General features: G+C 44.2%; 1 protein-coding gene across 3 annotated transcripts in view; it reads left to right on the top strand.

The window, feature by feature from the left end:
• TTK (TTK protein kinase) overlaps window positions 1–19,108 on the top strand; it is a 209,978-nt gene extending 190,870 nt beyond the window's left edge. For all 3 annotated transcript variants that reach the window (XM_029595556.1, XM_029595554.1, XM_029595555.1), the window contains exons 21-22: window positions 10,898–10,992; window positions 15,799–19,108. In XM_029595556.1, the coding sequence (XP_029451416.1) occupies window positions 10,898–10,992; window positions 15,799–15,885 (182 nt within the window). In that variant the 3' untranslated portion in view covers window positions 15,886–19,108. The remainder of the gene's footprint in view (window positions 1–10,897; window positions 10,993–15,798) is intronic.
• The last annotated feature ends 5,628 nt before the right edge of the window (window positions 19,109–24,736 follow it).

Raw genomic sequence — 24,736 nt, 5'->3', positions numbered from 1 at the left:
TATTTTTTTAGCTCACGCATATTGCTACAAACGAGACTGAAGGGAGACCCCTGTGGCTGAGAATATCATGGCATGCTGGGCATGCTCAGTAGGCCCACAATGCCAGCTAAAAGTTTCTAGAAACTCTTGACAGAAGTTTTCCGTACCAGGGCTCCATCTGATGATGTCACCCATATGTGAGGACTACATCCTGCTGTCCTGGGATAACACCTATTACAAGGTAAGCAATTTTGCTTTTTTCATTGTCTGCCATGTGCATTGGTATCAGTCAGATTTTTATAAAATAGTCATTTGATTTCACCTTGTTAATGTTTTGACTGATACATCAGAAAGAGAAGAGAGCCAGCAGTTTCAACAAGTGCCCTCAATGCAGAAACATGACATTATGGATTCCAGTAATAGATGGGGGCTTTTTCCTAGGGGATGACCATGTCATTGGAGTGTTCCACATACAGGAAGATAACTTCCAGAGTACATAGTTCCTGCCTGGATCTCATGGATGGGGAAAAGTCAAGTCACTTGGAAGCACTTAGTTTGGAGTGATGTATCTTTGAAGGATACTAGCAAACCAGAGAATATTCTGTCATTTTAATATTATATATTGTTATGCACCAAACATGTTTATGATGCTTCTCCACGGTCACAAGAATACTATATTTAGATTTTGTAGAAAGTGTAATTTTTTATTGAGCAATAAGTATTCTTGGAAGCTGCTGGATGCCAGTTCTCTGACAAACTGACCAACCAGTATCTCGTCTGTACATGAACTGATCCTTCTTTTATAGGTAAATACAATACAGTACTAGGTCAGAAATTCTTAGGTTGCGTGACCACCTGGAGTATCATTTACATAGGTTGTCATAGTTCTCCAAGTTGAGGGCCCATTTACCATCGCTCTTTAGATAATCCTTTGTTCTGTTAAAATCTTGCTGTTCAGGGTAATCTTCATATCTTAGGCTGTGTTTACAGATACCCCTGTAATCGCCATTCTAGCCTGAGGTTCTGACCGTTGCCTTCTGCTCTTGTGACACTATAATTAGGCATCACAAATTGTCGCCAGTTCAAATGCTGTCCAGATGTCTTTGGAATTCCTCCAGGTCAGGCTCAGTAGGGCATTTAAAGTTCATATAGCCAGAAAAGCTAAGATAGCAAAGGATTCTGGGTCATTTGCCGTCTCCATGTTGATCTCAAGCTCAGGCACACACATCATTTCCCTCTTGTGCCACTCACAAATGGCCATAGTGGCACACCCAAGTACCAGAGGGGAGGACAGAACAATAAAAATTGATCATGGCAAATGGCTAAAATGTGTAGGATAACAACTAACCTTTGGTATACATTGTGTGTACAGAGTAGTGCATGTATCCCTCTAGATCCCTAATAATCCAAGTGATACTAATAGATAGACACGCATTCTCTAGTTAACAAATAGCATTGTGACTAAGTTCCACTAGATGTCCGTTGGCTCTATTGTTGAGCTGCAAGTATGGCTGCATTATAAAGAAGAGAAACATATAATAGCAAGACCACATATGTTATCTTTCAGAGTCAAGTAATCACATAATAATGTTGTAACAAGTATAAAGATAGGAAAAACAAAGAGAAACCAATATGGAAAGTATTATTTTTCTTATATAATATCATTTATACTAGGCGAGTCTGCAAGGAGTACAGTCTCATAATGAGAGGCAGAGACAGGAGTGGAAAGGTATAAAACAGAAGAGGAAGAAGTGTGAATATATGATAAAAGAGGAAAAAGCTTTGAAAACAAAGGATAAGAATCGCAAAAATAGCAAACAGGGATATAAGCATTGTACATAACCAGGAGAGTGAAGGAAGCCAGGAAAATAGAGGCAAACTAAGAGCCAGCAGAAGAATCCACACTGTCTTGTGCATACATAATGTGGGACAGGTTATAAAGGTATTGAAAAACATAAGACATGTTCTGGTCATAGGCAGCAGTGGGAATATAGATAAACAGAAGTTCCACACTACCAGAAAACATCTATAAGAGGTTGTAAACCAAACTCTAGGTAAATAGTCTAATAGGTAGTGTTACAGGAAGAAATGCCCAAAATGTTATACAGGGAAATCTTAGTAGAAGGGGAATAACCAAATTCAGTATGTTTGGTTAAGGTTAGAAGCAGGGGGAATAGAATATGGAAGACCATCATTGTGATTACCATAGATGCAGGCTGCAAAAGAAGAAATAAGAGAAAAGACTTGTGCAGAGGCACCAGCAATAGGGCAAGCAAGAGAATGATAAAACAGGAAGCATTCGGTAGTTGCAGTTAGCTACATTTCTTACAGCAAACAGAACAGCACATATTTGACATATGCTGGCATATAGTCCAGCAGGCAGAATTATATATCCTGCTTGAACCTTGAATCACCTCTGAGACAAAGTTCAAAAAGATCCAGAGAAATGGACAGGTGGGCAAAGAATCAAGAACTCTTGAACATTTGATCCACACCAAGACATATCACACTGTAAAGTGTCAAGCAGTGGAACAGGGTGATTGGTTAGTGTGATTAGACCAGCTTTCATAGATAAAGGTAAAGGAGAACATATCAAATAATCATTTATCTGACTCGGCAAGTAAATAAATATATGTATTAGAAGTTATAGGACTGGAAAATGCTACAAAACGCTTAGAATGTAGGGACTAATCAGGCTGTATCATTAACTTGAAAATCTAAATAGTGGCATCTGCAAATAGGTACATAACTAGATATTGACTAGGTATATCATAAAAACATTTTTGTTATGACAATCAGTTATTACATGTCATATAAAGGTACGTTGCCTCATAAAACAAAGGAAAACCGTGTCTAGGCACACCCCCCCCCCCCCCCCCCCCATAGAACAAGAAAAACCATAAAGAAGAATATCAGGCATATAAAGTGTGAGCACTTCAGTCCATATAATGAAGGGTGCAAGATGGCTTCTGTGGCAAAGGATGGGATGATTTCTGAAATCAGTGACAAATGGCATATACAGTTCTCCCAGTAAGGTGTATTTTTTTACATCGGAGCATAGCTTCTTAACTCATTAAGTTAGATGTATGTTACGGATTAAAGCCTAATACAGGAGCAAAACAAATTCAAATTAATCAATGAGAAAATTCCATCATGTCAATAACTCCCTGTATTTAATAATCCCTACATACACTATTACTAATCTGCATAATGTTCCCACTTTATTATAATGAATATGAAATAGTCAAAACCACAAACAACTTAGGTGCTCAGTCATTACATAAAAACATATATTTCACTGAACTGACTACATAAATTTATTCACTACATTCTTCAGTTGTAACGACACCCAAATAACACAAAGACAGACAACAGTTAACAAATGTTTGAGCTCAAAAATTAGACCAAAAAGTATTTGGATCGATCCAAAATAAAACAAAAGTCAGAATTAAAATAGATATGTTTAAAAATGAAAAGAAATCAAACTGGGAAAATTTTATCTTCAAGCGTTACATCCCACAAGGCAGATAAGGCTTTATGTTGTCAACCCCGAAATATATATAAAATCTGGCATGCAGTAAAATGTAATGTAATGGTTAAAGTGAAATTACAGTTTCATTGAAACTAAACATTCTGATATGCCTTAATTCAGCAAATAGCGGTCATGAAGCTACTCTCTTGTCTCTATTGTTATGTTTCTAGGAGGCACTACCACAAGTTATGGTGTGATAGCTGCTTTCCATCTGCAGATATAAAACCCCTTTGTTCCATTTCTTAAGGTGATAATGTATAAGAGAGAAAACATCATTATCTAAACCTGCATATATGGTTAAATTTTGTGGCAAATTACTGCTACAAACATGACAGACCCATCAGTAAACTGTAGCATGAAGTCCTGTATTTCTGAACATTTGAATTAGAATCTCATTGGGTAAAGGCAAAACTGGGATATATCTGTTATCAGGATATAACAGAAGTTTTAATCAACAAATACTTTAGCATTGATTTCTCTTTTTTCTCTGACATCTGTTTAATTAAATAACTCATATCCTTAATCTATTTTCTTCTCTTACACATTACCATACCATAACTTACTCCATCCACTAACGTAACCTGAACCTGAAACAACTTACAGTGTAGTAACCCTCAGTTCAAGCAAACAAAAACTCTTCTAAAATGAGAGCTCCTTCAGTTCATAGCAATACTGTAAGCACCGCCCCAGTTCATATTGTTCATTTAGCATGAGACTTCTTTAAATGTGTCCTTCCACTCTTGTGGAAGATGTTGAACAAATGGGTCCCAGATGCTGGCAAAGGCTCCTTTCTTGCGGGGTGTTGCTAGAAGCTATGTACGATAGTCCAATTGTAATAGACTTGTGGCACTCCGAGATGTTAAATCTATGGTTGGAGAGTCCTGTTGTATCCATTTCAATAGGATGCATTTCCTCACTTGACCCAGAGACTTACTGATTAACAAGCAGTTATCTCTCCAATCTATATCCGCATCACCCATGCCAAGAACAGCCAATGCTGCTGAGAGGGAAGGCAGGTTCCCCAAAATCGTAGCCATATATTGCCATATTTTAGACCAAAAGTCTTGAATAGGAGGGCATGTCCATAACCCATGAGATAAAGAGGCTGGCGTTTCAAGACACTTAGGGCATGCCGGACTGGAGGCAATTTGCATTCTGTACGCCTGCATGGGTGATATCGTAACTCTATGTATTCGCAAATACTGTTTCCTCCCATTAGCTGATGGCATAGCTTTGTGAAAAATATGTAGCGCCTCCAAGAGATAGACTTTGCGACTGTAACACCTAGGTCTCAACTCCAGAGTTCTGACAATATCCCCAACCCTCTATATGGCACAGCTTCATGCAAATGTGAAATTTAATAACATTAAATACAGGAATTTCGGTATATAAAAATTAAAAATAAATAAATAAAATTAACATAGCCTCTGTTTTCAGAAACTACCCCAAACCCTTCAAAATCAATCCCACTATTGCACTTACCCTATCGCATTCGATCCACTCCTCAGTACAGCATTCATTCACTGTTCCAGCGGCTGTGAGGTTCGCCGCCAAACATTCACTTTTAAAAAGCCCAAACCCCACCTCCTCTCTCCCCTTACCATTGTGACATCATAGACCCTGCCTTATCATGTATGTATCACCAATCCACGGTTAATGAACAGTTTCACCTGCCTGACTACACTCCACTGTCACTAGATTCCGTCAGTCAAACAGGCCCTTGTCTTCACTCTCTCTGGGACCTCGTACCCCATTTTCAGGGCAATCCCGCGATGCCCGTTGCCTCACTTATATATTATTTACCAAAAGATTCTTGTACCCCGGATTTTATCACAGAGCCCTTATATTAGTGAAATGCATCCCTCTTTCCTATAACATAACATTCCACTCCACCTCTTAAGGCCCTTCGGGGCTACTGTACCCCATTGGAAAATATATTTCTGTTCCTTCATTAAGAGGATTTTATTGATGTCCCCTCCTCTCCTCCTCAATGCCACCTGTTCCAGTGGTGGCGTCCATGATGGAATGAAGATGTTGGCTTCATTCCTTACAGCTGCTGGGCTGGTGGGTATTGAGGCAGCCATTTTGGCCTCTGGTTTAACCGATCTGTCTTTGTCCTTTCTCGGCGGGCAATTTGACATGCCGGGCCTCCCTGGATATTTCATCTGCAAGTACACCTGGCGAAGTAATTAAAGAAGTTTCCCAGTTCATTTGAGATTTTTCACCAGGAATCCCCGTGTTGGGAGGGTTTACAGGGGAGAGGCACCCGGAGCACGAGAGACCAGCATGCTTACCACATCAAGTGATCCCCTTTTCCATCAACCTCTGAGGCCTTTCCAGTGATGTGTAGAGAGGCATTATCACCATTTTTTTTTCTACTGGTTATACCTCTCCCTATGCATCCAAGCAAATGCTTAGCACTGACCATCACTTTATTATACTATTGTGTGTGGGGTGTTTATTTTTTAATCTCTGCTGTAATATCCCTTCCTGTGTACCCTAGTATTTGTTCGGCTCTCACTACACTGTCTTGTCAAACTGTTTTGCTATCAGTAAGGACTGAAAAAAAGCAAAACTTGCAAGCTCAAACTATTTGATGACATTGTTCATGACTCTTCTCTCCCTTTTTTTTATTTCAAGACAACTCTTAGCTTGGTAGTCCCATAAATCTGGCTTATTGTGAGTACTGCATGTGGAATTCTGTAATTTCCTAGCGTGTAGCCAGATGGACTCAGGACCAGTGGGTTATGTGCTCTTCTTCTAGTAGATGGGAGACTGAGTCAGATTTCAAAGCTGACGTCACCCTAGATGTACCCCATGCAGTGACCTCAGCTCCTCAGTATTTCTCCGTCTCCTAGCAGATGCGGGCGCTATTCCATATATTAGCAACATTAGAGAAATTGTAAAGAAGAAATTTTTACCTTAAAAAGGATCAAGCCCCACTCTCCTGCAGTGATACCTATGGGTCCTTCCCCCAGTTAAGAATTCCTGAGGTAATTGTCGATATCCCTCAGATATGTGCCTTGGTCCGGCTCCCGGCGTGGACTTAGCCCCCAGAGCGGCTGAAAGGCAGCGGGTGCATATCCGAGCACGGCGGTGAAGGTTAAGACCTCTCCCCTCGCAGCTGAAGACCGTTCCTGCACGCATCCGGTAAGCGCTGAGACCGGGTAAGCAGGAAACTTTAACTTAAGGTCTCCGGGGCTCAGAATGCCGTACCGACTCTGTTTTTTCATCCGAAGAGGTAGAAGGGAGCAACGATTGGTAGGGCAGCCTTGATTGGGCTAGGCCCCTGTCCGGTGCAGGGGTCCAGACACGTGGAGACCCTCGGGGGTGCCCTCTTATGAGCGGGGGGGGGGCATCGGCGCCATCTTCCCTTCTCGGTTGTCGGTACATGCGGGGCAGGCCGGACGGTCAATGCGCCCAACTTGGGTGCCTCTAGCATATACGCACGCATAACTACACGCGCGCATAGTGCACACGTGCATAACTGCGTGCATATCGAAGCACATTACCTGTGCGTCTATACAAAGAAGCAATGGCATGGCATCCAAGAAGCTCAGAAGGCATTCCCTTTGCACAGCCTGCCACATCAAAGCTGCACAGCCTGAACTGGAATCCTGCCTGTGCCATCATTGCGAAGAAGCCCAGGGGGGTACCAAGGCCTTGGTCCCTCAGAGGATGGGTCCGGAACTATTCCATATGATAGTATCCTGGACCTATGTAACTCCGAAATGGCATCTCCTCGAGGGCATTTCAGGGGCCCCTACTCTCCGACTCCCCCTGGGGCTAATATAGACCCAGGGGCCTTCTCCTGGTTAGAATTTTTCCAGGAGCTGCAAGCCTTTGTTCAGGCGCAATCAGCCCTGGCTATGACCCGGGTCGAACCCCAGCCAGGAGCACTTGACCCTCCCAGCCCTGCTCGAGTGCCTCGAGACATGCCTCGCTTCATCAAGAATTTTCCTGGCAGGGACCCAGACACCTCAGATGATGATGGGGGCTCACTGGAGGAAAAGGAAATCCCTCCAGACCTGGAACCATACAGAACCATGCTTTGCTTCTTCCACAGGGATGAATTACCATCCCTGGTTTCCCAATCTCTGAAGACTCTAGGGATTCCAGGCATGGATCCTATGGCAGAACCAAAGAAGAACACCATCTTGGTGTCCCTTCGTAAGGCCTCATGCTATTTCCCAATGATGGAAGCCATCCAGGAACTGATTGACCTGGAGTGGGATACCCCGGAGGCAAACTTTAAACGAGATCAGGCCTTAGAAGCCTTGTACCTGCTGGAACCAGCGACCAAGGAACACCTGCGTTTCCTGAAAGTGGATGCTATGGTCTGCGCCATCTTGAAGCGAACAACCATTCCCGTGGAGGGAGGGACGGCATTGAAGGATATTCAGGATAGACGATTAGAATCCATCCTTAAGCAGGTCTTCAATGCAACAGCTATGACACTGCACACTGGTGGCACGTTCCTGCCTGCTCCTTGAGAGAGAGAGGCAGATAATTCCGGAACGTATGCCGGTGAAACGATTGAACCTGCAGCAGCCTTCCTGACGCAAGCTCAGATCTGGTGCGTACCTCAGCCAGAGGAGTAGCCTTGGTAGTGCAGCCAGAAGACAGTTATGGTTGCGGAACTGGTCTGCAGACGCGACTTCTAAGGCGAATCTCACAAGAATGCCTTTTAAGGGATCCCTCCTATTCGGAAGCGAATTAGAGAAGTTTGCCAGCAAGTGGGGTGACTCTCCAGTGCCTCAGCTACCGGAAGATAGGGGAAAAAGATCCCAGCAACTCTCCCCCAAGGCTTTCGACCCTACAGGAACTCATTCCAGGTACCTCGTCCCTCCGGAAGGTCCCAGTCCTTTTGGACCGACAAACAAAGAGAGGAACAGGTCCGGGGACAGGCTCGAACCAAGCTTCCCAATGAGAACCACCAGAGATGGCAGTAGTGAGTTGATATGCATGGCAGGGCTGAAGTCCTTCAGATACTGGAATTGCGATCACTGGGTTGCTGAGCTGTAGAGAGAGACTATATAGGTAGTGAGTAGACAGAGTATGCTGGATACATAACCAGTAGTAGATGATACACTCACAGTTTTAGATATCTGTAAAGGCTTCTATCAACAGGGAGTCTTCAGTATATTCAGGAGCAGGAGCCATAGGCGAGTACTGGTTCATATATGCAGTCTAGAATAAGAACTCACAATATCTGTGTATGAGATGGCTTCTGGAATAGAAGAGAGTTTTAGGAGGGTTTTAGGAACATAGGCCCTCGTGGAGCGAGTTTCTGTTCCTATCTGCAATAATAACTCACGATCTCCGTACCTGCGATAGCGTCTTAGACAGAAGAGAGTCTTCAAAGATTAAGAACATAAGCCCTCATGGAGTGAGTATCAGTTCCTATCTGTAATAGAACTCACGGTGTACACGTCTGCGATCGCTTCCAGGCAGTAAGGAGTCTTCTGAGCATTCAGGGACGTAGGCCCTCGGAGCGAGTTCCAGATCCCGTCTTAGCAATCTGAAATCAAGAAGAGGGAGAGCGAGGCCCCCCCGAGGAGCGGGTACCCCAGGTAAGTACAAGAAGGCAGAGAAAGCTAAGGCAAATCATAACCAAGAGTGTAGGATTCGAGTCCTTGCTAACTCAATTCGTAGCTGCAAACAAAGACCTTTTAAGTTGGAGGCGGATGATGTCACTACGGGGTCGCCCCCAAGGTTCGCGCCCTTGCTGGTACAAACTCTGGAGCGCACGCACGCACCCTTGCGTCATCAGGAACATGGCGGATCCGCAGCATCAGGCCAGCCCGGGGATTCCGGAGAGACACAGAAGGGAGATGCCGCGGCAGCAGCTGTCTCTCAGACCTGGAGGGAGTCGCCACACAGGTAGAGAGGGTGGAGCGAGGGCGAAGAGCAGGCACGAACGCAACACTGACCTAACCCTTCCCTCCTGGGCAATATCTCTGGGAGACTTGTCCACTGTGTGAGAGGATAATACATCAACTGAAGAGCAAGTCCTTGCTACAGGATCACTTCCTGCTATACTAGGATGATGCTGTCTGTCCAGTTGACCTTTGTTCTCCAAGGGAGCACCAGGACTTTTAGACTGGAGTTGGAACTTAGCTTCTATGTCCCTGAAGGTCTCCAGTATATACTTCTGTCTGCCTCTGCTCCTCCAGGTCTGCACTCTGGCCTCCATAGATTGGACTTGTGCTCTGAGAACCAGAGCTCTTTGCACTGGGTGCACACGTACAACCTCTCACGAACAGGTAAACAAATTATATATTTGACATCAATGTAAAAGACTGGAAGGCTCCCCTCTTGCTGCTGAACTGCTGCCTTCATCTAAATTTTGTTGAGTTCTTGGTTAAGTTTAGGTTGCTAAGGGAGTAGGAATGCGTAAATTAGAGTCCTTTAAATGTATTGGTGTATTAATCTGGGAATGACCCGTAAGGGGATAATTAAACTCTTCATATAAGGACTGGGGCAGTCCTGTGTTTTAGATAAAAGCCTGATTAATTTGTAATGTGAAAATGTCTAATGCCTATAAATTAAAGGATGAGCTAGGATTGGATAGGAGTATGAGAAGGTAGAGGGAACTCTGAGTAGGGAAAGGAGAATAACCTGACACCCCCCCCCCCCACCTTCACACAAACTTCAGCATCTACACATGGACCCCTCAATAAGAGAGAATAATGGATTAATGCTTTTCAAAGTTAGCATGGATAGCAAAACATTGTTTTTTCCTTTGAGTAATATACAGAAGTATTGCAAATAGTGAATGGCATAATAATGTACATATTGGTTTTCTGTTCAAAGGTGATGTCCATAATCATTCTTAATTTGCTGATTATTCCCCTCCATAATTATATCCTGCTTTTAATAAGCAGATTTGTTGATGTGCTGATGGCTGTGAAACCACATGTTGGTGTTTCTTCTTTATCCCACTTACAAGTAAAACCTCCCTTCCCCACTCGAAGAGCTTCTCAAATGGGGGTGCCCTCCCTTTCACAAACTTTGTTCTTACCTCTCCCCCTGAAAGTAAGTCACCTTAACTCTTTGATTTCTTAACCCATTCATGCTTTCATTTTTTAATTGACTTAGTAGTTCTAGGAGCTCCAAGGGAGGTCACCCACAGGCCCCTTTGTGCAGATGAGACAGTAATATGGCCCTAGTTAACAAGTTTGTCCATCTCCACTTTATAGTATAAGCACATACATTTTCATACATGACTTAAGAGTTTATGCTGCTTTTAATGGAAGATGCTATTAAAAGCTGTATTTTATGCATAACTTCACATTTTTAACATAAAGTCCCATATGTAAAAAGCTTGCTTGTGCATTTAATTAAAAAAAAAAAGTGTACATAATGGAATTTCATGTCTTGCAGAGGGGCAGGTCACAGCGGGAAGAGAAGAGATGAAGCGTATTCTTGGCCAGCTCATCTGTCTGAACTCTCCAAATTCTATTTCTAGAGCAGCTAGGGTGAGTTTCTTGTTAAACTTAATTATTTTAGTATTCCAACATTATGCACATTTTCAATTAGATCTTCAACTAGAGATATTAGTCTGTGGGTACCTGAGATAATTGGAAGATGTGGACTCTCCCAAGTTCACAAGGACTGGTACTGGCAGAAACTAATCATTTAGTTACTTGTTGCCATCTTTCTCACACAGTGCATTAAAATGTTGCACTAGAGATGCATGCCAGAGAATTTCATTGCACTTATTAGGAGGCCCTTTTACAACCAGCATACATATAAACACATATTGGAGGCCAGGCCTTGATGAAAATTGGTTTTGTGTGGACTCCATTTTGTTATAAGAACTGTTTTGCATTTTATGAAATAGCTTTAATAATATGTTGCAAAAAAAAAAAAAGTGTGCATGCCTATGCATATATAATGACACGTTTCAATTTACAAACTAGGTCACTCAAAATACAGTCTGGTGTGAATTACACATCTTTGTTCCCTCCCCTTGTGGTTCTCAACCTGGTATTCAGGGAGTACCTAGCCAGTCTGATATTAAGGATAACCCTAATGAATATGTATGATATATATTTGCATACATTGAAGGAGCGCCGAAATAAGAAAGGAATTTTTCCGCCTTAGTGCGCACTAATGGGAGTTAATGCGTACTAACTTCATGATAATACACATTAGGTCCCATTAGTGCGCGCTACCTAGTTTTCTAATTTCGGACTTAGTGCGCCCTAACAAAAAATGTTAGCAATAAGTTACAAAATGTGTCAATTCGGGAGTAGTTCGTTAGCTAGAAGTATGGCTCTGCATTCCCATTGGCTATCTCCTTATTGTCTCTTTAGAAGGAAACAACCAATAGGAATGCAGAATCTTATCTCTAGCTAACAAACTCCCCCCCCCCCCCCCCCCCCCCCAATTGACACTTTTTAACTTATTGGTAACATTTAATGTTAGTGCGCCCTAAAGTTAAGTTAGATAACCATCATGGATTAGTTTGTGTATTATGCATAAGGCCTTATATTGAATTCTTTGTTCAATTGGGAGCCAGTGTAGATCGGCAAGTAATCGCAGAGGCCATTTCCTAAGTCAACTTGATTAATAGCAGTTAATGGACTTCTCCTCCAGAACTTATCCAAACCTTTTTTTTTTAAACTCAGCAACACTAACTGCACTAACCACATCCTCTGGCAACAAATTCCAGAGCTTAATTATGCTTTCCTAGCATGTAGCAGATGGACTCAGGACCAATGGGTATAGTGTACTCCGGATAGCAGTTGGAGACGGACCAGATTTCAATCTGACGTCAGCCCCTAGTACATATACCCCTGCAGGAAGTGCAGCTCTTCAGTATTTTCCGTCTCCATAGCAGTTAGGGACTATCTGCATGCTCTCGCAGCGTTAGAACCATTTCAAGAAGAAAACCCAAATTGAAGACGAAACCTACCTCTGAAGATGAGCCCCGCTCTCCTGCGGTGATACCCTCCGGTCCCTCCCCCAGTTGAGATTTCCCGAGGTGAGCCTCGGTCCAGCGGCCCAATCGCGGCGAGGACCTAGCCCCCGGTCCCGGGCATGGCTGAGAGGCAGCGGGTACTCCCTCGAACGCGGCAGTGAAGGTATTTGCCCTTTCCCCCCCGCAGCTGGAGACCCCCCGGAACGAAACCGGGAAGCACCGAAGACAAGGTAAGGTAGAAATCTTTAGTGTCAACGCCGATCTCTAAGATTCGAGGAGTCACACAGGTTGCAGGCCGGGACCAGTGCCGCCGGGTTGATCCGCCCTAGTAGGGCCAGGCCCTAGTTAGATCCAAGGGTCTACTCATGTGGAGACCCGCCGAGGTAGTCACCATATTGCCCGCGTGTTTGCCGTCGCCATCTTGGCCCTATTCGCCACTCCGCTCGTAGCTCGGGCCGGGCGCACAAGTTTACTTAGGCGCACAAATTACATGTGCGCATAAACTTACACGCACATATTCCTTGTGTGCACAAGATATACGCATGCCGCGCGCCTACCCGGGCTAAGCGCATAACCACAACTTGGGCGCACAACTGCACGCACAACCCACATGCACATTTAGACGCGCCGGAGTGCATAAGGGTTTACGAGCCGACAACCATGGCACCACCAGAAACAGAGATAAAGGCTCAAGGTCTCTGCCCAGCATGCCATATCAGAGCCGCACAAAGCAAGGGGGCCAACGCCCTGTGCGCTCAGTGCGAGGAGGCCCTGGGAGATCCAGCCCAGGGCCAGTCCCACTCAAGGCCAAGTAATAGCTCCTCAGTGGGTACCCCAGTTCTGGCAAATCCCAGCGGGACACCCCCACAAACGGGGACTCCAGGGACCCAATGCCCCTCAGCTTGGATCCAGCGTATCTCATGGGTGGAGTTCTTCAAAGGGCTACACACCTTTGTTCACATGCAAACAGAACCCCTGCCTGACCAGCCACATCCTCCGCCAGAGGACTTTAATGCCCCGGGCCCCTCGAGGCCTAGACAAAGGTTTCCACCGCCCAGGAGCCCCACCAATGGGGACACTGACAAATCTGAAGAGAAAGCAGAGACCCTAGAAGAGGGGGAACTCCCCCCCGGGGACAGAGCCTCACCGAACCATGAGACGCTTTTTCACCAAGGACTAGCTCCCTGACCTGGTCACCCACAAGATACAGCTGCACAGGGGACTAGTTCTTCTGGTGGCCCGGACTGGCCAAGAAGACCATGGTACGCCGACATGAGAAGACTACTGGCATGGAACCCCCTACCACAGCCTCCACACAGACCTGCTCCAACAAGGACCGATCCTCCACGAGGATCCAGCTCAATTCTCTCTTACGGCCTGGCCATTGAGAGGGCTCGCCTGAGAAAGAGCGGCTACTCGGGGGCTGTAATCGACACCCTGCTCAGAGCATGCTTCTGGATGGGTGGAATGTGACAGAAAGGGGCCCAGAACCAGCATTTTAATATTGTTGGACTTAGGTCATTTTGGCAGTGACTTTTTTTTTTTATTGGGGGGAGGGGGAAGATCTCCTGCTATGCCCCAATCATTTCTAAGTATTTTGGGCTGCTTGGGGGGGGGGAGAGGATCAGGTCTGCTGGCTCAAATGGTGTATATATATATTTTTTTTACTTGGTTATATTCTGAATATGTCCAATTACATTTAAAGCATCGTGTAGCTATAATTTAGGTTACTCTTCCTTAAGTGCATCACTTCGCACTTGTCCACATTAAATTTAATTTGCATGCCCAGTCTCCCATTTTTGCAAGGTCCCCTTGCAATTTTTCACAGTCCTCTTGTGATTTAACAACTTTGAATAATTTTCTCATCAGCAATTTGATCATTTCATTTGTTCCCATTTCCAGGTCAAGTATAAATATACTAAAAAGCAGTGGTCCACTGTTCACCTTTCTCCAATGGGAAAATTTACCATTTAGCCCTACTCTGTTTTCTATCTTTTAAGCAGATGGCAATCCACAATAGGATACTGCCCCCCTATCCCATAACATTTTAATTTCCTAAGAAGTCTCATATGAGGGACTTTGTCAAATGCATTCTGGAAATCCAGATACACTATCTCAGCTGGCTCATCTTTAGCCACATGCTTATTTACACCCTCAAAAAAACATAGATTGGTAAGGCAAGATTGGCTAAATCCATGTTAGCTTTGTCCCCTATCTATATGTTCAGCAATTGTGTTCTTTTTAATAGTTTCTACAATTTTGCTTGCTACAGATGTCACTCACCTTTCTAAAGTTTCCTGGATCATCCCTTGATCCCTTTTTAAAAATTGGTGTTACATTGGCAACCCACCAGTCTGCAGGTACCATAGCCAATGTTAATGGTAGTTTACAAATTTCCAATAGCAGATCTGCAATTTCATTTCTCAGTTCTTTCAGCACTGTGGGATGAATGCTATCTGATCCAGGTGATTTGCTATTCTTTAGTTTGTCAGTTTCCCCTTGTACATCTTCAAGGTTTCAATTCCTATCAATCATCAGCTTTGAATATCATTTCTGGTATGGGGTATCTCTTACATTTTCCACAGTGAATACCGAAGCAAAGAATTCATTTAGACTCTCATCTATTGCTTTGTCATTCCTAAGTCCATCTTTTACCCCTTGATCATCTAATAGTCCAGCTGACTCTCACAGGCTTTTTACCTGAAAAGGTTTTTGAGTTTTTGTTGTTATGGACCTCAGAGTCTTCCTAAATGAAGGAAACTGGGTGACTTGAACATACAAGGAAACTCATGGGAATACTTGCTACATTAATTTTTTTATTTAGACATTTTAAATACCATTGTTTCATGTATAGATCACAACGGTTTACAAAGTGACACTTGTAGCTTTAACTCAACAAACAAACAGAGGTAGTATTCCTATACAGGCATTAATATCCAGTGGATTTTCTATTACATATTAATCTAGTACATAAGGCAAGGAATATGGGGAATTGAAATAAGATAATTTTCACATCATATGATATCTTGTTAGATTTGTTTTCATGTTTCAATTATCTTTTGCATTGTGAATTCCCCCATCCCCATGCCTCCTCCCAATATATAACACGGAAATAGTTGAAGTACTTGACAAAGTGATCCTTTGTCAATAAAGACAAAATACATACAAAGAAATATGCTGTATTTTAAAAATGGATAACTCACCATTCACAAATTCATACCTGCCTGGGTTCTTCCTTGATAAGTAGTCAACCAGCCCATTAACTTAATTTAGCAATTTTGGGTATTGAAATTTTGTGTCAGATGTTCCAACAGCTTTACTTTAGCTAACATTTGTGTATGTTTTTGTTTTATTTCAGAGTTTATATGATCAGTGCAACAGTGGTAAGAGCCTGGATATGTCTGCAGTTGGAAAAAATAATAGCAAAGCGTGGACAATGAAATGAGGCTGTGACTTCTGTTCTTGGAAAGAAATGCTGGCTGGACAGTTTTTTGGTGCTGAACAGTAGTTGGCATTTCAGTTCCTTTTAAGTGGGTCTGCTGAGTTCTAATCTGATGCATTGAAATGTAGTGCAGACAGTTGACAACCACTGCTTCAAATGTTTGCTGTCGATGGCAAATAAGCTTCACATGACCCTTGGATGAGAAAATGCAGACATGCAAAGTCAAAGCTCAAGGCAATCATTTCTGGAGCTGCTGATTTGAGACCTGATAGAAATATTGTTACTGTTTTCTAGAAAAGAAAATTTCACAATCACAACAAATGCAAAAACCTTTTGTTTATAAAGAAAAAGATGATTCTTGCCAGTACACTGGATTATTAGCACTGCTTATTCAAGTGGTGTATTTATAGACTGGTTTTAGATCAAGATAAATGTAATAAAGTAGTGGTGGCTATATTAGTTCTTTTTCACTAAGATTTTAGAAGTCATCATTAACTTGTAAGAGATCTTTGTTACTGCTAACTAGTATATAAGTAAGGATCCAAACTTGAACTATCATGTTCAGTATTTAAAAAATGCACATAAATACCCATCCTGTACTTAAAAAAAAAAAAAAAAAAAAGCTTAAAGTGTGTTTTTCCCTGGTCCTTCTTATTAAGGTCTAGGGCTTTTGTTTCCTTCCAGTACTTCTGTAATTCCCTTAGTTCTCTCTTCATATCACCATAGTTCACTTCTGTACTTTCTATAATATGGGAAAGCTTGGTTACAAATCTCCCAATTATTTTAACATTTTATTTTTAGTGTGAAAAATCCCAGCTTTTATAGCCAAGCAAAATGTTATGTAACACCTGCTTACTGGTATAGTAAGTTGTGGTAAATTGCAGCACCTTCCATGGACCAAGATAAAGGGGAGAAGCTGAGACTGAGCCCATGGTTGGTACTGATGGTTGAGTTTCAGATTCTTAGAGTTCTAGCAGTAGCAATTGGAGAAGAGACATTGAGTGCTATTACTGTGCAAGGAGCAGCATTGAAAGGTGCTATGGTAGGCAGCTGGGTACAGGGGTGTTAAGTGTGGACAGGATATTTGTAATAATTTGCCCAATGGTCAAACAACTTTCTAGCCACTTCTTACACACTACTTTTTTTCTTCTACTTCAACAAACCAGTTGTCTACCAATGTTTTGTGCAGTAATTTGTGATATTTCTTCAAACCTAGCTACTTCTGTGGGTTTGAGTATAATATGGGAATTACATTAGTAACTTAAAATAACCTTTTTAATGGATGCAGGATATGTATTACTATTTGCCTTCTGAGCTTTGCGAACACTATTCACTGCAGTTTTTAGAGTTGTGAACCCCCTTTGCTAGACTAGGTAAAATAAATACTTGTTAAGTCTTTAGGATTTTATTCTGTTGGTCAAATAGCTAATTTACCTCTTTGAAATCTATAATTGTGGTATATTTGGGATACTGCAAAAAGAAATTGACAACCTAGATTGTGGTGTGTGAGGTGGGTTTTTTTTGTGTTTTGTTGGGTTTTTTTTTTTAAATAGAAAAAAAGTTTATAGTTGATACAAGAAAAGCACAATGCCAACTCCATTTTTCTTTGGTAGTTATATTGAATCTTTTTGAGCTCAGGTACCAGTCATCTAAGATTATTAGCTTTGTGGGTGCCAACGTTAATTTGAATTCATTCATGTTAAGTTGGGAATTGTTTCCAAAGTGCCAGTAGAATTGACCAGGAGAGTGATGTAGTGCCCTATTCTGCTACAGCTAGGGTTGAAAAATTCTGTGGCACGCTTTTCATATAGTTTTGTATTGCATAATACACAAAATATTTCCCTTAAGTCTTCCAATCTTCATGTCCTGTTGTCATTTTTCTCCATTTCAAGTATCTCCTTTGGTTTTTTGGTTGTTTTTTTTGTTGTTTGCTTTGTTCCAATATTACCCCATAATCTGGCTCTTCCCTCCCAAAAGATACCTCTTCTTCTGTCTCTGCAACCTAATTACTTGTTTTTTCCCTTAGTCTCACCTTCCTTGCATTTCTCCTTCCACTCCTCACACCTGCTTTTCCTTTCCCTCTTTTATTACTCAGTCCCTCCGCCTTCCCTACTGCTCCTTCAGGTGTTTTTCTTGCTGCCGGCACGTTGGGGCTCTCTTCTAAGCTGCATGGTGAGAAGGGAGAAGGTATTGTGCAGTTCTGGCAGCAGTGTGCTGAAAGTCATATTGTACTTGTCTTGCAGACTGATAGGAAGAAGGCAACAGCAGTGGGTAGCACTGTGCTATGCCTGTGAGTCTATGGCAGGGGACAAATTCTGCAGAATTATGAAAAACTGGGGGCTCAAGTATGACTTTTGTCACTTGTACTGTTTTGTTTGCCATCTCTTTGCCTGGGTGATAACACATGTTGGGGGCTTACTGTTATGATACTTAACGATTTACTACTCATACATTTAAATTAAAGATGGCTTTTAGTTTGACTGTCAAGGAAACCAAAATTTAACAGAGAAAACGTTTTCCTTAAATCTTTTCATATGCTGAAAAATATGGTCGGAATACCTAACATTTTTATTTTAGAATATTCTTGACACTCTGCTCTTTGTTTTAGTCTTACTAAAGTAATCTTTTCCAATGTTTCCTTTTCTTTTTTTTTAGCAATCTCACTTTTTTGTGTACAGTTTTTCATAGACACTTTGAACTTGAAATTCAGTTCTTAAAGATGTAGAAATGTTACTGCTATGATCACTCCAAAATTTTTATATGCTTTTTTCTCTTGCATTATAACCAATATTTTCTTGCAGGGCGTTGTAGAATGAGTGCATTCTGACTTTGTCATCTTTAAGTATGCTACAAACTCTATTTTAATTTAAAATAATATTGATTCTGGTAGAAAGATCAAGCCCTTAAAGGTAGGAAAAGAGGTGGATAAATTTAAACCTAAAGAGGCTGGGTCATAATTGCATTATGAAAGGCAACAGTTGTCATCTTACTAAATAAAGTATCATCCATTCAGCGTGGAGCCCCAGCATTTGGATTGTATACACCCAACAGGGTTGCCTAGAGATCGCTGCTTGCTATGTCTGATATTTCTTGACAAGCTGAAAACCTTTTGTGGATTGGAAAGCTTGAAGATCTTTACTTTTTTTCTAACTAGTTCTGGGACCAAGTTAAGATTTACTGGTTCTAAAAAAAAAAAAAAAAATGTTCAACCATTTTGTGTTAATTTTAAAAATATTCTATCTAAATTTGTTTGCTTGTAGTTTGTCCTTTTGAGATGTCTATTTTTATTTGTGCTTTATAAAATAAGTGTAAAGTTTTGTACTTGTTACTATGTTGAGCACTTTGTAACAATGCATGTTCATATTCAACTATTAAAATGTATTTCCATTCTTTATTTTGCTGTTAACTTGAACTCCCTGTTTGTAAGTGTACATTTTTGGTGGTTTTAGCACATTTTGCTAAAGCTACTGATGGAGATTTTTGGTGGTTTTAGCACATTTTGCTTAAGCTACTGATGGAGATTTTTCTTGAATATTCATGAAATTTGATCTGACTTGTTTTTAATGTCTTCATATATTTAATTGATATTCGTATGAGAGTTTTTACATTTTAATTTTTTCTCATTGAATGAAGTAACAGTTTGACTCTCCTATGCTGTATAACTCTAGTTCTGCAGTCCAGAAAATGTGCTACTCTAATGGTACTGGCTTTTCTGATCATATATCTGCAAAAGGGAACAGTAAAGTATTCTACTTACTGGTGTGAATATTTAATGTCAGTATTTAGAAACAATTATAAGAGTTGGTGGGTGTAAGGATTGCCTGGTTAACATGCCTACGCGGTGCGAAGGTGGCAGACCTCACGCATCACCTAGATAGGATTTTAGACCATGCTGGGGAGGAGCCTGTTGTCATGATACATATGGGCACAAACAATAATGTGGGAGGGAGGTTCTGGAAGCCAAATTTAGGCTCTTAGGTAGAAAGCTGAAATCCAGAACCTCCAGGGTAGCATTCTGTGAAATACTCCCTATTCCATGTGCTGGTCCCCAGAGGCAGGCAGAGCTCCAGAGTCTCAATGCGTGGATGAGATGATGGTACAAGGAGGAGGGATTCAGTTTTGTAAGGAAGTGGGGAACCTTTTCGGGAAGGGGGAGTCTTTTCTGAAGGGATGGGCTCTACCTTAAACCAGGCTGCTGGGACTAACCTTAAAAAAGGAGATAGAGCAGCTTTTAAACTAGAGCAAAGGGGAAAGCAGACAGTCGCTCAGCAGCACATGGTTCAGAGGGAGGTATCTTCAAAGGATACTAATGAAGCATTAGAGTTAGGGCAGCCCAACAGAGAGGTTCCAATAATAAGAAAAGTAGTCCAAGTGCCTATAATTAAAAATTCACCTGAGCTAAAAGCTTCCAATATATCCCTGTCAACTGAAAAGCAGAATGTAAATACAAACAAAATACACACTTTGAAATGTTTGTTTGCTAATGCAAGAAGTTTAAGAAGTAAGGTGGGAGAATTAGTGAATAAAAGTGAATGACATAGACTTAATTGGTGTCCCTCTTCAGTCTCATTTTTTCCGTGAAGCAGTTGCCTCGCAGTTCTCGGAGCTCTCTCCTTTTTCCTTCAAAATGTTTTTCAAATTGTGGATTTTTCCTCCAGTATCCTGCGCGCGGGATCCCTCTTCACTGTTGGTACCTCCAGCGTCTTGGTAGGTGTTTCTCTCATTCTTTGTGGTCTATTCCAGAGCGTGTCACCTCCTGGTAGCCTCCAGCCATCGATCACTCACCAGCTTGTTTTCATGGCGTCTTCCGGTTTTCGTAAGTGCCCCCAGTGCCCGCGGACCATGTCTCTCACAGATCCGCTCGAGGTCTGTATTCTCTGCCTGAGGGCTTCCTGCAATGTGCGTGGGTGCCCTGACTGTGCCCAGTTGACCCCCCAAGGGTCATCGTTCCCATCTGGATAAGATGGAGCAGCCTTTTGGCACCAAAAAGTCAGCCCCCATCGATTCCGGCATCGGGGGCTTTGACACTGAGGAGCCACGGAGACTCCTCAGATGCACAGTCTCCTACATCCTGTCTAGTTCCTCCTCGGAAAGAGGGGCTTGGGGGACTGGCCCTCTCCATCGTCGGACCACTTCAAGGCATCTGAATCGTCAGCAACTCTGGCACAGGAGAAAAATCGGGCCAAGGGGAAATACCGGCACTGACAGTCATCGCACGGCACCAGTGCAGACTCCGGAGGAGCACCTGCCCATGCTGAACCTCCTCCGAAGCAACCCTGTGGTAAACAGGCCCCATCCTCTTTCAAGCTTTGGGAGTCCTAGGTGTTCCCCACAGTGCCGGGCACTGAGCCTCCTCTGCCCCCCCCCCCCCCTCCGTGGAGGCTCCAGGGACGCCTCGTCCTCCTCCTCCATTGTCTGTGTTTTCTTCACCGACTTTCAGAAGGAGTTGGACCGCAGGGTGCAGCAGACGGTGCTCAGAGTCCTCCGGAGCTTTGAACTGTCCCGGGCGCCGGCCCCTATACCGGAGCCAGCATACCTGCTGGAGAGTCTCGACATCCTCTTGGGCATCCTACCAACACAACCAGTGCCTGGGGTTCCTTCAGTTCCCCATTGACCACGGAGGTCCCCCTCCGAAGTGATACCAATTCCCGGATCCTCAGAGGAGGTAAGATGTGCGACTGCGCCCAAAGCATTCGAGGGTGCCTCCACCCTCCGAGCCCCTTCCTGGGCCATCGGGAGTCCTTGGACCATCGGTGCCCTCGGCACAGTCTATGCACCAGGTTCCGTCGATGCCCTTGAGGCCTCCGGCACCGAGGCTGCAAAGACATCCCTCTATATCTCTGCCAAGGGGTATGGGCGCCGGCCTCCCTCGCCATTCTCCGGAGGACGTTAGTGCGGAGGACATGCCCTATGATCCCTGGGGCAATGATTCATCGGAGTCCTCTTCCAATGACTCTGGCGACTTGCCTACTGAGCCTTCTCCGCCAGATGAGAGGCGTCACTCTCCCCCAGAAGATCTCTCCTTCGCGGGCTTTGTCGGGCTATGGCGGAAGCCATTCCTTTCCAGCTCCTCACGGTGGAGGATGCTCGCCACAAAATGCTGGAGGTGCTCCGGTTTGTGGATGTCCCAAAGGAGGTGGTAGCCATACCAATCCATGAAATTCTCTTAGAATTATACAGAATGTGGAGCCACCCAGGCTCTGACTCCCCCCCCCCCCCCCGGTCAACCGGAAGACACATGCCCTTTTATCTGGTCCAACAGGCCCTTGGCTTTCAGAAGCGTCAGCTCCCCCACCAGTCTGTGGTTGTGGAGTCGGCCTTATAAAGGCCAAAAGATCTTGTACTCATTTCACCAACCCGAGAGCATAGGGCCCTGGCTGCCCTTGGAAAGAGGGTCTTTCAAGGGGCAATGCTTATTGCCCATAACGTCTTCTACCAGTTATACATGACTCAGTACAACAGGAACTTGTGGAAACAAGTTCAGGAGCTGGCAGAGCACCTGCCTCAACAGCAGGAGGGATGCACTGGAGGCAGTAGTACAGAAGGGCCTGGAGGTCAGGAAACATGAGGTAAGGTCCACTTACGATGTCTTCGAGACAGCAGCCAGGGTATCAGCTGTGGGCATTAGTACCCGCAATATGGCCTGGATTCGGGCCTCTGACCTTTGGCCAGAGGTCCAGGAGAAGCTGGCAGACCTACCTTCCACCGGAGAAAATCTCTTCAGAGGCAAGGTCAGAGATGCAGTCATTCAGCTCAAGGACCATCACAAGACCTTGCAACACCTCAGCCAGCACTTCAGACCCTACGTCAAGGACCTCGCAAGTCTTTATATCGCCAGAGGAGATACTACCCTCCAACTTCTTGTACCAGGGCACCATGCACTGCAGTCAGGGGCCGGCCTCGCCAACAGCATGCCCCCAGGCCCCAACCCACACCACAGCCCAGTCCTGCTGAGGGCTTTTGACTGGCAGCAAGAGTGGATGCCAGCTTGCAGTGCCCACAGACCCCTGCCCACCAGTCAGGGGCTGGCTATGTCTGTTTGCAGACCACTGGCTCCCTTATTACCTCCGACCGATGGGTTCTGGCCATCGTACAACACTGTTACCACCTGAATTTCAGGATAGTCCCGGAGGATTCACCACCACCCCCAGTGTGGGACCTGTCAGGACATCAGAAAATTCTCAAGTTGAATCTCTCAGCTTTGTTGAAGGCTGAGGCTGTAGAACCATGCCCAGATATTTTCTAATACCAAAGAAAACAGGCGGCATCCGGCCCATTCTCAATCTCAGTGCTTTAAACAGGTTCTTGCAGCGAGAACAGTTCACAATGGTCTCCCTGGGCACCCTGATTTCTCTCCTTCACAAAGGAGATTAGCTCCTCTCTTTCAATTTGAAGGACATTTGCGCACACATAGCGATATTCCTGCCTCACAGGAAGCATCTCCATTTTGTAGTGGGCCACAGACATTTCCACAGACCTACTGCCATTCGGCCTAGCCTCAGCCCCGCAGGTCTTTACAAAATGTCTGGCAGTGGTAAGAGCACACTTGCACCACAGTGGAGTGCACGTGTTTCCCCCCCCCCACCTGGACGACTGGCTCAACAGGAGCACCATGCAGTAGGGCACGCTGTGCTTCCTCTGCTTGACAGCCATGGTGCTACAGTCCCTGGGGTTTGTGATCAATTTTCCCAAATCTCACCTGAGCCCGTCCAAGCAACATTCCTCCCCAGGAACTGCGCTCAGACCCTGGCATCATTAGCGCACACTATCCGACGTCATTAGACTCTCTCTGCCCAGGTACTACTCTGCTTGCTGGGCCACATGGTGGCATCGGTTCATGTCACTCCACTTGTCCAGCTAGCCATGTGGGTAGTACAGTGGACTCTCTGCTCTCAGTGACTTCAAGCCACCCAGGACCTCTCTGCGCCAGTACAAGTTACCTTGCTGCTCTGAGACTCCTTCTCCTGGTGGGAGAGTGACCAACTTGAAAAGGGGCCTCCCCTTCTAAGCACCAGTCCCCCAAGTGGTACTGACCACCGATGCCTCCACCTTGGGTTGAGGGGCATATGTGGGCACTCTCTGCACTTGAAGCATGTGGTCAAAACAAGAAGCTAGTTGTCAAATAATCTTCTAGAACTGCGAGTGATACGGTACGCTCTCTTGTTGTTCCAGGATCACCTAGCCCACAAAGTGGTTTTGATCCAGACCAACAACCAAGTCGCGATGTGGTACATAAACAAGCAGGGAGGCTTGGGCTCCTTCCTGCTTTGCGAGGAAGCAGTACAGATTTGGGCTTGGGCCCTATCCAGGGATGTGCTGCTGAGAGCAGTTTACCTGGCAGGGACAGAGAACGTGGTGGCAGACTGCTTGAATCGGGCACGAGTAGTCGCTCAACCAGACAGTCGCAGACAAAATCTTCCACTTGTGGCACATTCCAGACATGGACCTCTTTGCCGCCTCTTGGAAATTTCATAGTGATTCGCTTCAGCTCCTTGTACAGGGAAGATTAGGAACCAGCCTCGGATGCCTTTACCCTATTTTGGGGCAAGGGCCTTCTGTATGCATTTCCTCCACTATCGCTTGTGAGGAAGACTTTCGTGAAGCTCCAGCAGGACATGGACACCATGATCCTGGTTGCCCCATATTGGCTGCGATAAGTCAGGTCATGCAGGATCAGGAACCAATCGATCCGGGAGCCTATATGTCTGGGCACCTTCCCTGCCCTGATCCCGCAGGACCAGGGTTGATTGTGCCACCCAACCCTCTGCTCGCTGGCCCTCTCCGCCTGGATGTTAAAAGGGTAGTCTTACAGTCCCGTGACATCTCTGATAATGTCTTGCAGGTACTGGTGGCT

This window comes from Rhinatrema bivittatum, chromosome 3 (assembly GCF_901001135.1).
Source record: "Rhinatrema bivittatum chromosome 3, aRhiBiv1.1, whole genome shotgun sequence".
NCBI classification, from domain to species: domain Eukaryota; kingdom Metazoa; phylum Chordata; class Amphibia; order Gymnophiona; family Rhinatrematidae; genus Rhinatrema; species Rhinatrema bivittatum.
This window is presented reverse-complemented; position numbering and strand designations above follow the sequence as displayed.